Consider the following 18,782-nt stretch of genomic DNA (forward strand, 5'->3'; position numbering starts at 1 on the left):
TATAGTAATTTATTTCCATAAAACAGCTGGTAGCATACAATGTGCACTGATTTTATTGCTTTTAAATGATGAAGTGAATGTAAGATTTATTCCCTGTTGGTGTATGCTGCATACATTTGAAGAGATCCTTTATAAACATACCTGTTCCGCAGATTTCAGCTTCTCGTCCTGTTTTCTTTTCTCTGAATTTACTCACCACAGCACCATCACAGGGGTCGGTACCATTCTCTTTTTTTTTCTGAGAACAGGTTGATTATGGAGCAGATGAGGCGGCAACAGAAGAGGACAAGCGTTGCTTACTAACTGGCTCGCTCGTTACTTCAAGCACTCTGTAATGCCATTGCATTCTAGCTGATGGGAACCTCTGTGGGTATGTTCAGGTGCTGCCAGCCCCCATTTGGTTATGGGTGCTGTGGAGTACCCCTGGGTAAATGATGTTTTATAGCCTGATGCTTGGGGATTTGAAAACCCAAGACCTGACTGTGCTGTTACTGCTATAATTTTGAAGACCCGTTCATGAAGAGCTTCATCATGAATCTTGGGAGTATATTGTAGCCCAAACCCTGAGAATCAAATGATTGTGAGTGGAGCTCAGACTTCTTTCTCATAAAAAAGAAAGTTTTTAGAGCTTGTTTTAAAGGGAAGCTTTGAAAAACTTCTGTACTAATTTACAAGGAGAAATGAAGCCAAATATCTAGTTATTTTTAATCCTATATTAGCATCAAAGGACTATTTTTGAGAGGTGCTGCACAGTAGGAACTGCTCTTCCATTCTGTCAAATTTGTAATAAATAGGAGGTCTTAGATATAAAAATAAATTAAGTAAACTGGGATATTCAAAATGCCTTTTCCTTTTTATGGCGAAAAATACTTTTTGAAACAAAACCTGTGGCAATTAGGGTGCTGGCGTAACTCAAAAGTCATAAATGTAAACCTGAGCACATTTCAGATCATGAAACAGCGAGACCAGAGCAGCCAGCGTAGCTACTACTTTCCCTCCTGCAACCTTAGTCCCTCACATTCTGTCAAATCTCACAGGGTGAACAGGCTTCCAAAGCACCGCAGTGCTGTACGGGAACCACATCAGTGTTTGCCTACTTGGGAGAGGAATGTTGCTAACCCCGTCTCCCATCATGTCATCCTATTAGATCTGTCTACCACCTGCAAGAATTCCTCTTCCAATGGAGAAGATTCTCAAGTGGCTCAGCACAATATCCAAGAGGGACAATTTTCAGCCCCAACATTGAATAACTCCAAAATGCTAAGGTTCCTTCAAATGTTCAGAGAATTAAGCTGCCATGCATTTTTTTTTTTTTTCTTTTTCAGTAGCTCCCCATTTAGCTGGCCATCTAATAAACAGGCCAAGAGGGAGACAAAACCCTTTCACTTGAACATTTAAGAGCTTCCCCATGGTAGTTCACACAGCTGAGGGTTTCAAGGGCAGGGGCAGGTTTACCCAGAAAGTACAAGTTACATCATGATCTGCTAAAATGAGAGGTAAAAAAGGACTGTTATTCCTCCCATCTCTCCCAGATTTAAACAGCAGCTGAATCAGGCGCCTTAGGTAGTCCATGACTTCTCTCTTCACTGTGCCCTAAAGCAGTTTCTCCTGGTCCATTTTGTTTCCTGGGCTGACCCTCCAATCTATCGTTGGCCTGGCTGGGGCTGCGTATTGCAGGTGCCACGTTTTGAGCATATTCACAGGCTTATTTTTATAGGATCAAAGCTGTTAGTACAAACCCTATTCCTCCAGCCAATTTCAAAATCCTTCAGCTTTTCTGCAGGAGCTGGGAGATGTTGGCAGAACTTAGACAATTTTGGAAACAGTGACCAGCTGAAGCATTTCTTGCAGTGTCAGCCTTAAAATGTTGCTGGTGTCTGGAATTGGTGGACCTCTTGGAAAAGGTTGTGCAGGGTGCAGTGTGCTTGCTCCCAGAGACCCCAAGGTAGGCTTTGTAACAGCACGCGTGTTAGTGTGGCCACATTTTTAACTTTGTTTGTCCATGTGATTTCTACGCAGCTTCAATGGAGAAGGACATTCTCAAGTTTCTAAATTGTAACAAAGCATGGTTTTCTTTTGTTAAGTGCCTGTGGTTGCAGTGGAGCTTGCATTGTACTTTAGTACCAGGTAGGCCAGCCCTTAAAATTTTGTCTCTCATGGCAATTTATTCTCTTTTTCAAATACCTGCTTCAACCAGATAACCGGATGTCTATCTACTCTCTAGCCCTTGCTATACCTACTTTCTTATACTATTTACTTTTGATTTATAGGCCTCTCAGCAGCTGGAGGGGGAAAGAAATTCTCGGGAAACCCTACTTCAGAGTATCACATACCTATTTTCCTACTGTCCCTAAAACTGGACAAGTGGGCGTTGTGCTGCCTCACCAGGGCAGTAGAATTGCAATACCACAGAGTGTACTGGGGAGACCATCTGCAAACAGAACATTTGTATGCGGATTTGGCAAGTTTCCCAGTCACTTCTGAAGATGCGGTTTCCTGAAAAAGTGAAAAACATGTCCCCAGTCAATACATGACTTTCCCCATCAGATGGTGCTCGAGGACAGATTTATTGGGCATTTCGTTCTCCAGCAGACAAACTCTCTTTGATACAACATTAAGGAAAAGTCTCCTCTGCAAGCCAGAGTTAGATGGGCCTTGTAGAAAGGTCAAAAAGTGCTATTGAACTTGTTTTTCCTTCGCAGGCAAAGAGAAAAAAAGATAGGGAAAGGCAAACCTCTGACCCAAACCAGAGAGAGTTGAATGAGAAGGGCAACCTGGGACACAGCCTGTGTCACCCGCTGCTGTTATTGCTGCAGAACAGCAGAACAAGCAGTGTGGTTCGCAGAGGTGATAAGGGTCTGAAGGAAAAGAGCCTGAAAAGGGCAGGAGGAGCAGGAGTGGGGAAGGGAGGGAGCACTTGCAAGGAGAAAGAGTCCCAGGAGATTTGTGATTGTGCTTCACAGCGTAACCATGCTGGAGCTCTGCCTTGATGCTTGTCTTCCGTGGATCTCAAAGTGCTTTGGAAAGGTAACAATGTGCGAGCATGTTTTGAAGCACCAAGACCTTAAGACCATATTTCATAAAAACAACCTCCAATTTGATGCACTTGTACTACGGGGCACCCAGTTTAAGTACCAATGATCTGCGCATGCACTGTACTAATGGACAGCCAGCAGAGCAGTAGGGTTCCTGAAACCTGCATTCATTATTTAAAATTGTGCCAAAAAAATGACAATTATTTAAAAAAAAATAAAAAAGGCAGCTTTCCCCAGATATAAGCCAATCGCTTGGTCATTACCAGCACATGGAAGAGAAAGCTCCACAGGGAGTAAACTAAATGTTGATGTGCAACATTCACATTTATTTGTTTGTTTGGTCAGATTTCAGATGGGCCTGATATAGACCACCTAATCTAAACAGTCTGATCTGCAAGGAGGATGTGTGTTCAAAACTGAAATCCAAACTTGAGGCTTCTTTCTTATTCAAACATGAGCCCAATAATGCAGTGGCAGAGTACTCGCTGACAATTTTACTGATGAAAGATATTTTCCTGTTCAAAGACAAATTCAAATTTGTTTTTAAAGCTTGCTGGCTTTGTTTGAACCCAGTTTTATTTCCAAACAGGAGATAATCATTGAAGGATAGCTAAGTATTGCCTTCTACACAAATAATTTGTTGAGAATAGCCATGAACGTTTGACTGAGATGTCTAGGGTTCACATAGCCATCCCTCTGCAGCTTAGACTTTACGTTTGACATACAGCAGAAACCACCACAGCTGGAACGGAGAAAAAAAAGACTAAAACACCTGTGCCAACAAAAGAGTCCAGGAAGGTTTGACATTTCAAATACACACCTGAAATAAATATTTTGGAAAAGCTGTTAGAAGGAAAGACTTAAATCCCCATTCATAAAACTGTTTTACCAACCCCACTCCCAAACCTTTGAAAGAAATCTACCCTGTCATTTTAGAAGGAAATTCTGATTTTTAATAGTTCTTTCAAAACATGCTTAAATAAAAAAAAAATGAATCTTATTGCCCACAGATTTAGAAATGTGCTAATGAAAAAGAAAAGTTATGATTTCACAGTGCAAATTCTTCAATCAAAGTTATCAATCTTGTAACAAATAGAATGAAAATGATTTCTGCATTGTGTTGAAATGTGTATCTGTGCTAAAGCAAGCTCAAAACTTAAGACAGATTAAGTGGGACAGAAAGTGCAAATTCCTGAGAGCTACAGTTAAGTATCATTTATTTTAATGCCCCCTCCCTTCCCATATGCACTCAAATGGCAGCCTTGTCCGCTAGGATGAAGAAGTCCATGCTTCTCAGGGGTGTTATTAAGGTGCACAGTGACTTCAACTGATTCCAGGGCCCCGCTGTGCTACTTTTCTGTACAAATTAGATGGAACGTTTTCGTTCCTTGGAGTGCATAGCTCAGGCAAAGAAAAGATTATCTTTCCCGTTTACAGACGAGGAAACAAAAAGTAAAAGAAGTTGATCAGGATCACAAGCATGAGTGAACGAGCTTTCTTGAGTCTCAGTGGTCCCCGACTCAAACAGGAGACTGCTCGCTTTGTCTACGTGCAGCGCTCTGCAACTATTCTACTGCTGTGTTTGCACTGCAACTGAGAAACTAAGGTGCAAAAAGCAATTGTGAATAAGAATGTGATTTATCCGCTTGGTGTTTTCTCTTTTTAGGGCTTCTGGTGTCCTGCTAAGTGCTCTCAGCTCTCGTTGACATTAGTGAAAGTCAAGGTCATTCAGATTTCCCTTGGCGATCCTCAGTACCTTTCAAAGGTTACATATTGCCAAAAATTCAGAAAGTTAAAATTCAAGCTATTCAGGTCTTGTCTCTGTTGCAACTCCTCCCTATAAACTATATTTGCAGTTCTGCTTCTACAGCTTGTTCCTTCTCCTTCCTCCTTTTCTGCATCACAGCTCTTCAAACAAACTGGGCTTCAGGAATATATTTATTCTTCTTACAAAGTCTGTATGATAGGTGCATTGTGCAATTTTCAGTGTTACTCATATTAAAGCTCTGGTTAAAACAAGTATTATTTGATTATAAATAAAATCTGAAATGATACAGAATTTTTTTAAGAATCCATTCATAACCGGACTTTCAACAACGATTTTCAATGGATAACTGGGTATTGAACCTACATGACTTGGTTCCACAAGAGATGATGTGATAAGGCACATTTCCATCCTATCTTAATAGTGGAAATAATGTAATTAAAGCATTGCCATAAGTTATTTATAAAAGAGATTTTTTTTTTTTTTATGTCTTCAGCTTTGCAATTGCTCCAGTATTCCTTTCACTTGGCTAATGGCATGGACTTTATCCAAGTGGAAGTGGTTAGATCCACATTGAGGCTTGGGGTTTTTTTTAATGGATCCCACAGTCTGATCAGATAGTTTAGAATCCTAACTGGATACATCCATGGTTTATTACCAATAGTTCTCTTTTTGCTATGTTCAATACGGCTGGTTCTCAGGCTTATTCCTCTGCCTTTCCCCTTGTGATGCCTGCCTAACTAACCGTGGTGGTGGCACGGGTCTTGCCGACCCATGGTCTGCAGTCAAATCTTCCCTGCTCAAAGTGCCAAATCTTGGTCTCGTCAGCAGTGGCTGCCTGAACCCTATGGATGGCTGAGGCAAGGCACTTGGCTCCTGCTGCTCTCCTCGGCCGTCTTGGCTCCCGTCAACTTCATTCTTCCACTCCACCCTAAACTCAGGCAGTGGCCTCTGCTGTCTCAGTCTCTGGTCTCTCAAGATTTTCCCCGCTCGGGGTCTTAGATTGAGCACTGTCGTAGCTGCATCCATCTCAGAGTCACTGCTGTCACCCACTGTTAATTGAAAACAAAATAAAAATTTTAGATACAGAATACTACCGTTTCAGGAATATTCAAATAACAGCACACTGAGCACTAGCAGCCAAAGGAGAAAGTTTCCCTGTGTTTCCTAAATTCAGTGCTTTCTGATTAGACCCAGTAATAGACACTGAACTCTGTCAGGACAGAGGATACATTTGACTTACAAACATCCCTCCCCTCAAAACTGTGATCTTTAGAAAGCCCTCACTCAGCTGCTCCTTAATCACCAAGTTCCCCCTGTTTGAGTTGTCATTTCCCCAGTTCTGGATCTGGACATGGAAAAACCTGTCTCTGAGCTACTTGGGGTCTAGTCCCTGCTTACATCCAAGCAGGATAGAGACATGAGATTTCTCACCCTTACATCCCATGAAATCTAATCTGAGAGGCATTTCCAGAGCACAGCATGTACAGGGACTCTAGAAACTTGACTTTGGAAAAGGAGCATCAGTAGTCCGCCAAGCAAAGGATCTCCCAAGGTCAATGTACAGGTGGGAGGAAACATCCCACCCTTAATATGCCCGAATGTAAGATCTCAAAGAAAATCTACATCAGAAATGTCACAGGCTGCAAGTGCTGCAGACTCCTTCACCCCATCACAGCAGGGCAGAAAATGGTCAAGGGAAAGCTGGCATAATCATTCAGGGAATACTCTTAAATGATTTCTGCCAGGTAAACCAAGCTGGAAACATTCTGGATGCGTACATGTGCATATATTTTCCCCAGCAGACTTCTTTTAAATTGACTAACATCTTCATCAAAACTTGCACACTTCAGTCACTTGATAATCATTTTAACAATCATTTATGAATGCCTCAGATTTGTTCCTAGACTTCAGCCAGACATGATGTTTTAAATATATCAAAGCAAAGAATCGTACAACTGTCAGAAGAACAACTTACATTAGTAGCCTACATGTTATTACTTTTAAAAAGGTGAGAAGGGGGTCAACAAAATGTATCACCACATAATTGTCCATTCACGCAGATAACTATATATCAAGGAAGGTCTTCATCAGACTGTGTTTGCAGGCTTTTCCCCCCTAAATATGTCAAACAATATATTTTTTGACAATTGAATAATCTGGAGGCATATTTCCTCTTTAATTCTGGGTGACAGTAGGTGACCTCTGCAGACATAACTACAGAATAAAAGACATGCTACATTCAGGAGAGCAAAGATGTAATTATTAACATACAAAAACATGGTCTATTGCTAAATTAATTTGGAAGAGTAGGAAACTAATTGGGGTGGGGATCGAGACATTTTAGTGATTGTGCAGAGATTTAATCTTCCCAGCAAGTGGTCTTGATGGTTGCTTTTCATGAAAGGGAATGCTCCTGAGCATGGTATAAGCATGGTAATGCAACCAGTAATAATCAAAAGCTATATACAGAACTCAGCAAAATTTTCACATCAAATGGTTGTTTTCCTCCAGATTTTATTTTTGTTTTGTTAGAATTCAGGAACTCCAATATAAAATATCTGTGAGTTTAGGCAGGAAAAAAAAAATCGACATTTTGGTTGTGAACCACAGCATTTTGAGTTCTTCATGAGAACTATAAACCAGACCTCATGTCCTCATTCTCCTCTCTGGTTTGGTTCTCAGAGCAGTGTCCTCTACCCTGACCCCAGTGAGAAAAGAAAGCAAATAGGTTCATAATCCAAGAGGGAAATCTGGACATTTTGGAACACAGACAAGAAGAATGAGCCAAGGCAGTGTTTCTGGTGCAGAGGTGTTTCAGGCTCCTGCTTGCTTGCATAAGGAGATAGCATTTGAACTGAGAAAGCCCCACAAAACTCTGCTTGCTGGCGCATTTCTCTGCACTCAAATGCCTGCTTTAGGACCCATCACTTTTAACGCTCTAAGACCACTGCTAAATATCTAACACCTAGAAATATGCTATGAAGGTATTAACTCTAGAATGAAAGCTCATGCACATAAACCATTTAATATTTATTTGAAAATTAATATGCTGATTTCTCTATGTCGTCCCTGGAACAACTTTCCTTCTACACAGGCAAAACAACAGCAGCACAGTAAGAGACAGCAGCAAATTTTTCATTACCTCTGGAAGACGTTTTATTTCTCACTCGTAGTTTCTCTGGGAGTTTAGTGTTTTTAGGAAGTGAAAGGAACCTTTTTGTATTTGCGGAAGCCTGCGTGCAAAGAAATATAAGAAATGTTAAGTTACAGCATGCAGACTGAAGTACCTTCATAACATGTTAAGATACACAACTGAGGCTTGAACGGGTTTATGCAGCTGAAGGGCTGGAGAGTAGTTTGGGATTAGCTAATACGTGATCTTTTACTACACGTTCAAGTTAACGCTGATTGCTGGTTGAGGTCTGTGCTAACTAAGGTAAAAGCTGAGCAATCTCAAGCAGCTTAATCAAAGGAAAGCCTAGTGATATGCCCTCTGAGATCAAAGTTAATAAATGTATGCTCTTTACCTGTACAGGTTTTCCTAAGGAAGGCAAAAGCTGCAAGCGTGGCATCACTTCATGTGACTCCAGTTTGAAACTTTTTATTAGTCAGCTGCAAAAATTAGGTTGAGCCTGAAGCTCAGGCACAAGGACTAATCTGTATTCTGATCCTGCAAGGGCTTTATACATATAAATGACTTTATACAGTTGACTAGTCACACTGAAGTCGATGGGGAAGTTAGGCTTCAGTGTGATCATTTACCAGTTCAGGGCATAAAATCTTTGTTTTCCCAGGACTAAACGTTGAAGGCCCTGGGTACAGAGCACACCTCACAGTTCCTGGAACATGAAGCACACTTTCCAGAACAGGTTGCTTGTTTGTTTTTTTTAGATTCAAAAGCTTCTCAAGAGCATCCTTTCTTACATTTGTTACATAAAACCTTTACAGTCAACCAGCTCTCCCCTGCTTGTACCATTCATTGCTGCACACTCAAAGGGAACCTGAAAGGAAATTTATTTTCCATGAGGCATTTTTCCTCTTTGGATGTTGTAGTGCTGCTCAGGACCACTATGCTTCCCTCTGTGGTGGTTTCATCCAAGGATAATTATTTTTGAAATTACAGCCTGTGAGTTCTAAAAAGCTGTCAGGCACCCTGTTTCTCTCCTTGCCCCCAAAATGTCTCAGTCCTGCTGAGTCTCTTCGTTATTCCACCTAGTAAATACTTTATTTGCATGACCAAGACAACATATGTAACTGTGGCTGAGAGGGGAAAAAACATCATTCAGCAACAGATTTATTGTCACAAGTAACACCACAGTAGCCCTGATAATGATCACTAATGAGACACAGCACTTATTGGAGACATCATTCCAGCCTCAGCTGCTGAAGGACAACCGTATCAATGAAGACAACAGTCACCAAGTATTCCTGTAACATGAAAATACATATTTATAGGATGGTTAATTTCCCTGTTACCTAGAATGGGAAGATGATTTGGGGCATCAGCTTCCCTGCTGAATAAGTGTGCTCCACTCAGATACGGTCTGAAGTTTACAGTGAAGGTGTCACAGGATTGCCTCAGAAAGCCAAATACTATCATGCCGCAGCATTTCTTGTGGGTAGAGGGGGCTTTCCTATTTGGCGTCAAAACCTGAAGTCCTGACTACGTTTTATGAACACTAAAGAGCCCACAACATTTTTCAAATTAAGAGCTCGCTCTAATTGACTCAATTAAGAGTTCTCTTCCCCTTATTTTGGAGTATACTCTAAGTAGCTTGTCCATCTCAAAGTCATTTTTGACCTTGATCATCCACGCTTCATCAAAATACTGATAAAGAAGACTGACCATCCTTTAGAAGTACACTGTGTACAGAGCCTGTTCAGCTCCTCTGAGATAAAATTGTGGCAGCAGATCCCACTCCCATATCACGTTCTACAAGACCGAAGCTTTGCTGAAGGGGTCAACACAAATTAAGGGGCCCCATGTGTGCAACTTAAGGTCTAAGTGTGGCATTATATGTCCAGTTGTCTTCCAAATTCAGGATTTATTTTTTCTTCATTTCAGAAGACTTTTTTTCTGCATGACATTTAGCTACAAAGATTTGCTTTCTATAAAACATCCAAAAGGCAAGTACCGGTCTTTCTCTTGACAGGCTGTTTGTTTTCCTCAGGCTCTCCCTAAGGCTGTGCCGGCGACGGATCAGTATTTCTTTGGCCTGCTTTTCATTTGCATCTGCAGCCAGGCTATGTCGGTTATATGACATTGTCTGAAATATAAAAGCAGTGGTCACATTCTGAAAAGCATAATGTCAGATGTGTCGAACTATACACACAGCGCAAAACAGGTTTTTTGCTTTAATGTTTTAATAAGCATCATCAATCCTTGTGAAAAAAAATCATATTGCAGATGATTAAGAACAAGAACAGTAATTATGCCAGCATTTTTTGAGTCATCTGCTTCACAAGCACCTGGGTTTTTTGGTTTTGTTTGGTTTTTTTTTAACCTGCTGATATTTATAATAGAAAAGAAATTGAAAAAAGCTGGCTTACTACAGTGTTTACCCCCACATTTTACTAGCTCAGTCAATATGTCAATGGAAGATGCACATTTGAAAGGGATAAGATGAGTCACCTAGGGGGAAGTCATTTTTATCTCCAGCAAGCTGAAGCTAGCTCCACTTTTGAATGTTTTCCAAGGGCTCAGGCATTCAAACTACTTAGCCACAGGAGGGTAAATGTGAAATGTCCTTTTGCTTTTATTTCACTATTTTTCCAGCTCATCACCCCTGCTCTTAACACAAACAACTTCACAACTGGAGGCAAATGGGAAATCTAATCCCATATCACGAAGTGAACAAAACACTGATATAAGTGGGACAATTGAATTTGCACCTATGATCCTTTTAAAGTAATGTAAGTATATTGCAGATAATAAAAACCCAAACCCATTAATCTTTATCCATAGGATCAAGTAAGCTATTTACATAAAGCAGTATGAATATGTTGCTGTACATGTGATAGGAAATGGACTCATAGGCAATAGAAGTGAGTAACAGCATTAATTATTATTATAATGCTGTGATACAGTATAGCGCAAAGATCTGTTAGGACGGTAATCAGTATATTTAAATAGCAGTGGGATATTTAAGTATGCAAAACTTCATCCTTACTCGATGTCGTATTTGGTAGAGATTCTTTGTTAATATTTCTCGCATGTTTTCCATTTCAGTGGGAGAAAGTGGCTTTATTTTTCCTTCGTGATATTCACTGTGGCAGAATAAAAAAAGGAAAGTAGAGGAAAGAGAGAGAGAGGAGGAATGTTTTTATTTTTATGGTTGGGAATTACATTTGAGCTATTTCCTTTGTTAGAGTTGGAAACAACATTGCAAAACAACTGAGGAACAGGTAAAAATGTAACATGTAGGAACAAAACCTTGATCTCATTTGAGTCAGTGGTGAGGCTCAAAACTCAGCCTCCAAAATTTGATATAAATTACATTAAATTGTAAATTTGATTAAGGTACTTTTCAAAATGCCCCTTGGGCTTCTCCCATAGCTACTTGCAGCTGATGTGCAGGCACGGGTTCAAGTCCAGCTCCGCTCTACGTGGCAAATCAAAGTTCCCATGAGCAGCTGCCCTTGTAAAACCACACGCTCGGGACGAGCACAGCCCATCGAGCGCTTCATGTGTGAGCCGCAAGTGAAACGCTCCTGTTTCATATACACTTACTGTTCAGATGACATTTGGACACAGCGTCCTCAGTCAAATTGATTATCCTGCCTCCAGACTGGGCTGTGAAATAAATGACATGACCCAGCCGAAATGCTTGGCCACGCTGGCATCGCTTGCTTACCTGAGAGACACCGACGATGGGACCTTGCTTATCATGCCGCTCTCCGCCATCTCAATGGCATGTTTGATTTCCAGCTTCTTGTATAAAGAAACAATGCTGGATTTGGGCTGGTTCTCCCGGATTAGAAGCCTTCGCAGGTACTTATTGTCAAACTTTTTAAACCTGTACATGAGGCAAACCAACCCAACCAGTTAATTTTTACTGCGCATAGTTAAGGAAAGCCAATATACTGTAACTAACGCAGTTGTGAAGGAGACACATGCCCTGGGAATGTGTCTGTTCATATTAATAACCTACTGCTGAGTAACATAATAAAGGGTCAAGTTCATCTTTGCTTCAGATAGACAGACTTAACCTGTGTTTTGGTTATAATACATTAATGGACAGTCTCCCTAGCAGCAACTTTTAACTTTTAAGTATTCTGTGTTATTAGACAATATTATTTTTAATTCTCCATTTTCATCGAGACAGAGAGAACATTAAATATTTACTGTAATAACAAATAAAAGATCTAAATTTGCACCGGCTGCTTTTTCTTTGAAATTTTAGCCTGCTTTTGTAAAACTTTGGAAGTTCTCCCTTCCTCTAAAGCAACTGCAACCCTATTGGATGCTTAGTGAAAAAATATTGATTACAGCTGGGGTGATTTTGTTTGTCAGAGAATATTTTGCCCTCTGGCCGTTCTGAAATTATTCTTGAATTTGGGTCAAAAATGTTTCTGAAGGTCATGAAGAGGTGGGACTCTCCTTTGCTCCATAATCTGTTAATTAAAGATCTCACACAGACTGGAGGAGAACCGGGCTGAGTAAAGGGAAAGTTGTACCCATGTCATGCAGTCAGGAGAGAGTCCTCACCGTCATGCCCTCAAGTCATTTGGAGAGGGCTCTTCTCAGCCCTTCCTGCTGGTGCTACTCCTCTTTGTAGAAAACACTCAAATTCTTGTTGGAGCAGTGACTAGAAGGTGGGTGAGCAATGCCCACACTTTGGGTCTAAAGGATTTGAGTGTAAAAGAGCGTGCTTCTGAGAAAAGTGAGTTAGATCCCCATCAGTGATGACGATGATGATGATGATTCAGCAGCTAAACTGAAAGCATGAGTTATTCAGGTATTGCCAGCGGTAATCTTCTGAACTGACACTCAGTCTTAAATAATACCCTCAAGAACTGTGGAGCTGCCTGCCATTAGGATCTCTCATGCACTTCATGCCAAGCTAGTGCCTTGATCTTTCTAGAGAAAGTCCCAACGCTTTTGTATGTTTCCCATGAAAGAGGGAACTAACCCCTCACTTACCACCACAGAAATGTACAATTTGCAGGAGGAAAGCCGTATGGGATGAAAGGCTCGGCAGGCCTAGAGGAAATGCTCCAAAACACTCAGGAAGAGGGATAGGACACACACCCTCAGAAGGTACAATCCTTCACCCTGGGATCAGAGGGCTGCCTGTCTTCCCAGCTAGAGATTTTGTTCCACTTGCTTGTGGTTTAGGAAAAACACATTGTTTTGCCGCTTTCCCTTTGTAACCCACACGTTCTAAAAACAACCATCCCCTTTCAAGAATAAAAAGCTGGAAATGAAATCTGATGCCCAACAGCCTTTGGTCGCTGCTGCTGAGCCAGTTTAGCCTCTCCCGTGTAACAAAAGTTTTAAACGACATTCTTACTTATCTCTCCAAAAGTTGTGACCCCAGTGTCCACACACATCTTCAATTCCAGTCTTCACGTGGTCGAAGAACTAAAGGGGAAATGATTGTTCATTACGTAAACTTATAGACATCACTTGACTTGCCCTTAGATATTAACAGTTTCTAACTTATTCACAACAGAAAAGTCTGGTCAGAATTCAGGACAATGCTTGAGTTTAACTAAATGCAGGTCTAACCAAACTCAGGAGCCAGACTTTGTTTTGTTCCTCTGGAGCTTCCTTAGGTCACAGCCCCAAAAGGACAGATAACTTTCTCAACATCGATCTTGCTCATCTCCTGATTGAATCTGGAGGTAATCCCAGATTTTCATTTCTTCTAAATTCCCTGACCACTTAGGGCTCTGCCTGGGACTTCCCCAATGACTCCCCCAGGCCTTACAGTGAACCAGGTATGACTCTGAGGAGAAGAGAGCCTGAGCGGGCAGCAGCCCCTTGCGTCAGCACTGGCCCCTCGGGATGCACAGGACAGAGCTGAGATACCCAGTGTCAGGTCCTGAGCTCCTATTTTAGGGGACTGTGAGCTAGATTCACCTCAAAGCGCCCTGAGCACCTAATATTAGCAACCCACTCTTCCTCAGTCTATTATGAATTACGGAAGAGTGAATCAGTTCAGCTAAGATCTCACTTGATCCCCAGAGGCAGCTCGTAATTCAAGTACCATAGTAGGGATCTCTCAAATTCAGAGGGAAATCCTGGTAGATATGTCCAAAGGATAAGCTCTAAAAGGATGGACTTTTAGATGCCTAGATTGACTTCTTTGCTAAATGTGGCTCTTATTATTCCTCATTTTAAGAATTTCAAACCACCTGCCAGAGGTATGCTGCAAGGAGAAATACATTCAAGAATATGTATGGCTATTAAATGCAGTAATTGGAGACATACACCCACCAAATACAAATTCATAAAGAGGCTGATGATGTGAGAGTTAAGTAAGTTTAAGAGTGTGTTTAGGAGTTGCAGCATTTGTTTAAGTAGACAGACTCAAATGCAATGTAATGTCATTAAATTGCCAAAGCTTTCCAAATGCAGCCAAGTTCTAAAATAACACATAGCTCATATGTGAAACAAACTACAGAAAGATAATCTACCTCAGGAGATGAACAATTAAGAAAGTGAAGATTCCAAAATAATTGTATGTAATAATGATAATTTTGATAAATAGCAAAGGTGAAATACAAACTTTATCACTATTGTGCTTATAACAGCTATCAAAAAGATATCTAGAAGAGCGTGTGTCTCTCTGTGATACTGTACACTGAATCCTTGAAAGCCACTAGGAATTCCATCTATATGAGGATTTCATCTATGACACTGAAGCTGCAACATACCCTGTTATAAATTTCTTCACTGACAGCAGGCTGCTTTTTATTTGACCTTTTGACATCAAGAAACTCCACCAGTGGGCGAATTGTTATTCCCTGTGAAGAAAAAAATAATTAAAAAAAAAAAAGGCAAATAGTTCTGGGTTTTTTTCCATAAAAGTAACAAAAAACTGAAGCCTTTTGGTCTTTCTCATCTCTGTCAGAGCACTGAAAATGGCTGTGGATACCTTTTTAGCTCTGGATACTCTTTCACTTTCCTAATCCCAAAGCCCAGCCTGACACAATAATTATAACAGTGAATTCACTCTTGGGATTAGCAGATGTTGCACTTGGCTACGAAGTCCCCATCAGCACACAGAGTCCACTAACGCAACAGAAGGAAGGAAGGGTCTCTCTGGAGCTAAGAGGTCCAAGAGGGGCAATCGATCAAAACCCATCAGGAATACATCAATTACCCTATCCATAGTATTTTCAAACTTTTTTCCCCATTTCTGTTATGTATTAGAAAAATCCTCACTTGTTTTCTGAATTAATAAACAGATCCCCAGACATTCCAAAGCAGACATATAAAGTCCTTTTTTTTTAGTGATTACTTCCAAAACAGGTACTCAAAGATGTGTCAACAGTAGCACTAAAATTGCTATTCAAGACCTGTGATACTAAAACTTCTTGTAAATATGTGTCCTTGCCTGACTATTCTCAGAGAACGAACAAAAAGTTTTGGCTATCCCAGAATGATATCATGGTTTTGAACAATTATTTGTGGAAGAATTGACATAATTAGTTTATTTGTATAGGTGCACTGGCACGGGGGAGAGGAATGAATCTTTCATGGTGTTGAGATCAGTCCCTACTATCCCAGACAACCAGGTCACATATTTCTTTTTGTAAATGAACCAAGCTTTATCTTAAAAGTAGTTAGGTTTCTTTGCCCCATTGCTCATACTGGAACACTCATCCTGAACCTCATTGTTCTGATAATTAGAAAGCTGCTTCTTAATTGCATCATGGTCACTTTGTACCACTTTGTTCTTGTGCCAACATTTGTCTTTTTAGTTTAAACAGTGTTCCTCCTTCTCTGGTGTTCACTCCCTCATATAAACAGTAATTATATTCCCTCTTCTCCTTCCTTTTGCTAAGGCCAAGGCATCCTGCTCTCCTTTCACATGACAAGCTTACCAGTCCCATGATCACTCTAGAACATGACGCTATTCTCTGATGGAAATACCTGCCTCAGTATGTCGTAAGATCAGATTTGCCTTTCTTCTGTCCCCACTGCTTTGGTGGCTTAAACTCTTACCCCGTTATCAACCAGTACACCTGTGTCTTTTTCCCTTTCTGTTTTTTTTCCAAACGAAAGTTTCCCATTTCATAAGAGAAATCCCTAGTAAGAAAGTCCTAGCAAGAACACGCTTGCACTTATTACTGTTAAATTTAATTTTGTTTCTATCACATTGGCCCTCAGTCATTCTCTTCTTTCTACATGACACCCCATCTCGCTGTCATGCTGCAAACACCTTCCAAAGCCTGTCATCAAGAAATATCAGCAACAAAAAAATACATTTATGTGCCATGGTCCATAATGAGAATATTAAACAAAACCCTCCCTGGGAACCCTCCTTGAGGAATTCCATTAATAACATCTCGTCAGCCTATTATCTGACCAGCGTTGTAAAACACTGGAGCAGGTGCCCAGAGAGGCTGGGGAATCTCCATCCATACTGATACTCAGAACTCAACTTGACATGGCCCTGAGCAACATGATCTAGCTTTGAAGGTGGCCTTGCTTTGGGTGTGGGCTTGAACTAAAGACGCCCAGAGGTCCTTTCTGACCCAAAGGACCATATGCTTCTATTTTCCTTTATAGGAGAAACTGTCAGCTCCTTCCTCATTCACTTTACAATCATCCTAATGTCAATCTAAACCTCAGTTTAATAAGTAGTTAAGCTAACAACCTCCTATGTAGCCCCCTCCCCCAAAGATTTACAATGGTCCAGTTAGATGAGATTACTCTAGAAAATAAATTGCCTTATCAAAGAATGATACCAGCTTTCCTTTTGGTAAACCATGTTGCAATTCGTAACATGTTCCACTTACCTCCATATTTTAAATTATTCTATCCTTCAAAATCATTTGTCACAGCTTACATGCTAAGGTCAACCAACCAACCTCCAGCTGCTCCAGCCACTCCCCTTGCCCAAGCATGAGCACAGATACTTGCTACTCCTCACGGCACCTTTACCCATGTAAAAGGCAGGCTAAAAAATGTATTTCTTTCCCCCAGACCTGAAACTACATGTCCTAGCCTCTCACATCTCTCTCACTGCTCTGGATAAGGACTAGCCTGACATGTTTATTTGAGGGGCTTAGCCTCCTCTACGTTTTGCTGGTTTCAGTCACTTCCTTCCCTCCTGGTCACTCTTGACCAGGTCTCCATGGCCAGGTTGACACCAGAGACACGTTCTTAATGTTTTTCCGTGCACCTGGTGCTTTTGGGTGCATGTCCAGCTGGTTTGCAGCACCACTGCCTAACACCCAGGCTCACACACTCCAGTCCACCCCTCAGTGCCCTCAGTGTCTTCCATCCCCTGCTCACAGAGCACCATATCCAACACCGAACTCCTGAGTAAATGCACTACTTTAAATATTCTAACAAGAAATTAGTGCTGGGGCTGTAGCCAGATTATCTTTTATCTCTACTCCAACCTCAGTAGGTCTTAAATGCTTAATACTACTTATATGTCTAGCGTAAGTACTTAATATCCAGCATACTTTTGCTAACTGTCTGCAGTCTGCATAGCTTTTTTTTTTTAAACTCTGATCACGGAGAGTAGCTTCAAGTATGTTCCTTCCAGTAAGTTAGGACATTTGTTTTTCTACCCACTTCTTATTTGCAACCTCTCCGAGAAAGAAGTCCAGAAGAGGAAAGGCATTACCTGAATGAAAACAGTGAAGAATATCACCACAATAACAGCAGTGATGAACAATTTCTTCCTGGGGAACACAGCGGGAGGAAGCAGAAATACAAGTGAAAAACAAATAGCTCCTCGGAGGCCTCCATAGGCGATAATAAATTGGTCCTTAAAAGTGAGAGGAATTGTCCGGAACACATTAATGATTTGAGTCAGAACAAAAACACCTGAGGAAAAAAAAACAGAAATACGGGGAGGAGGGAAAAAAGGGGAGATTAAAATTACACAGAAATCCCCCACAATGCTAGTATTTGTTTTAAAACACTTTTATTTGCCTCTTACCTATATATTATTGAAGAAATGAAATGTTACTTAGCTGCTTGAAAATGGAAGAAAACTTTAAAATGCCTCAGGAGCATCATCTTAAACATATTTAGTGAGCTAACTACTTCAGGTCAGCTGGATTTAGGACCCACATCAGCGAATTCATCTCCACAAGACAGCTATCTGCTAGACTCTGCACCTCTAGAACAGCAATAATTCTCTGCATCAGTATAGACCAAGACTCCTAATTTTTTTTTTTTTTAATAGGTTTTGAGGTGCTTTTGAACACTTTGGCTTGTCACCTCCATCAGTCTGTGCTTTGAATCCTGCAAACTCCTATTCACTCGCTTAATTTTACTTGCACAGACAGGAAGGGTACAGGACTGGGGACGGAGGGGGAAGATGCCCGTACATGCTGGTGTGCCGAAGGCAAAGGGATCAGGGATATGGCGGACTGAGGTAAAGGCAGAAAGGCAGGTGAAGGGAGCAAGCACGGGGGCCAGGAGCTGGGGGGCAGTCAGGCTGCTTGGCTGCTTTTCAGCACAAGGTATTAATTGTGGGGCTGCAGGAGCATGAGGGGCTATTCACTTGCTTAATTTTACTTGCACAGACAGGAAGGGTGCAGGACTGGGGACGGGGGGGAAGATGCCCATACATGCTGGTGTGCCGAAGGAAAAGGGTCCAGGGATGTCATGGACTGGAGTAAAGGCAGAATGGCAGGTGAAGGGCGCAAGCACGGGGGCCAGGAGCTGGGGGGCAGTCAGGCTGCTTGGCTGCTTTTCAGCACAAGGTATTAACTGTGGGGCTGCAGGAGCAGGATGGAAAATAATCCAGGTTTCTGGCCTGGAGGGAGACTTGGAAGCTGGA

At 41.3% G+C, this 18,782-nt stretch overlaps 1 protein-coding gene across 1 annotated transcript in view; it reads right to left on the minus strand.

Annotated features, from left to right (window-relative positions):
- Window positions 1-5,481: 5,481 nt before the first annotated feature.
- LOC104126400 (sodium/hydrogen exchanger 2) overlaps window positions 5,482-18,782 on the minus strand; it is a 33,872-nt gene continuing 20,571 nt past the window's right edge. The window contains exons 4-11 of the mRNA XM_035894356.1: window positions 17,616-17,820; window positions 14,686-14,775; window positions 13,317-13,387; window positions 11,658-11,819; window positions 10,974-11,070; window positions 9,939-10,070; window positions 7,946-8,036; window positions 5,482-5,852 (exon numbers count right to left, since the gene is read on the minus strand). Coding sequence (XP_035750249.1) covers window positions 5,482-5,852; window positions 7,946-8,036; window positions 9,939-10,070; window positions 10,974-11,070; window positions 11,658-11,819; window positions 13,317-13,387; window positions 14,686-14,775; window positions 17,616-17,820 — 1,219 coding nt within the window. The remainder of the gene's footprint in view (window positions 5,853-7,945; window positions 8,037-9,938; window positions 10,071-10,973; window positions 11,071-11,657; window positions 11,820-13,316; window positions 13,388-14,685; window positions 14,776-17,615; window positions 17,821-18,782) is intronic.

The sequence above is a fragment of the Egretta garzetta genome, unplaced genomic scaffold (assembly GCF_000687185.1).
Source record: "Egretta garzetta isolate BGI_Z169 unplaced genomic scaffold, ASM68718v1 scaffold5, whole genome shotgun sequence".
NCBI classification, from domain to species: Eukaryota; Metazoa; Chordata; class Aves; order Pelecaniformes; family Ardeidae; genus Egretta; species Egretta garzetta.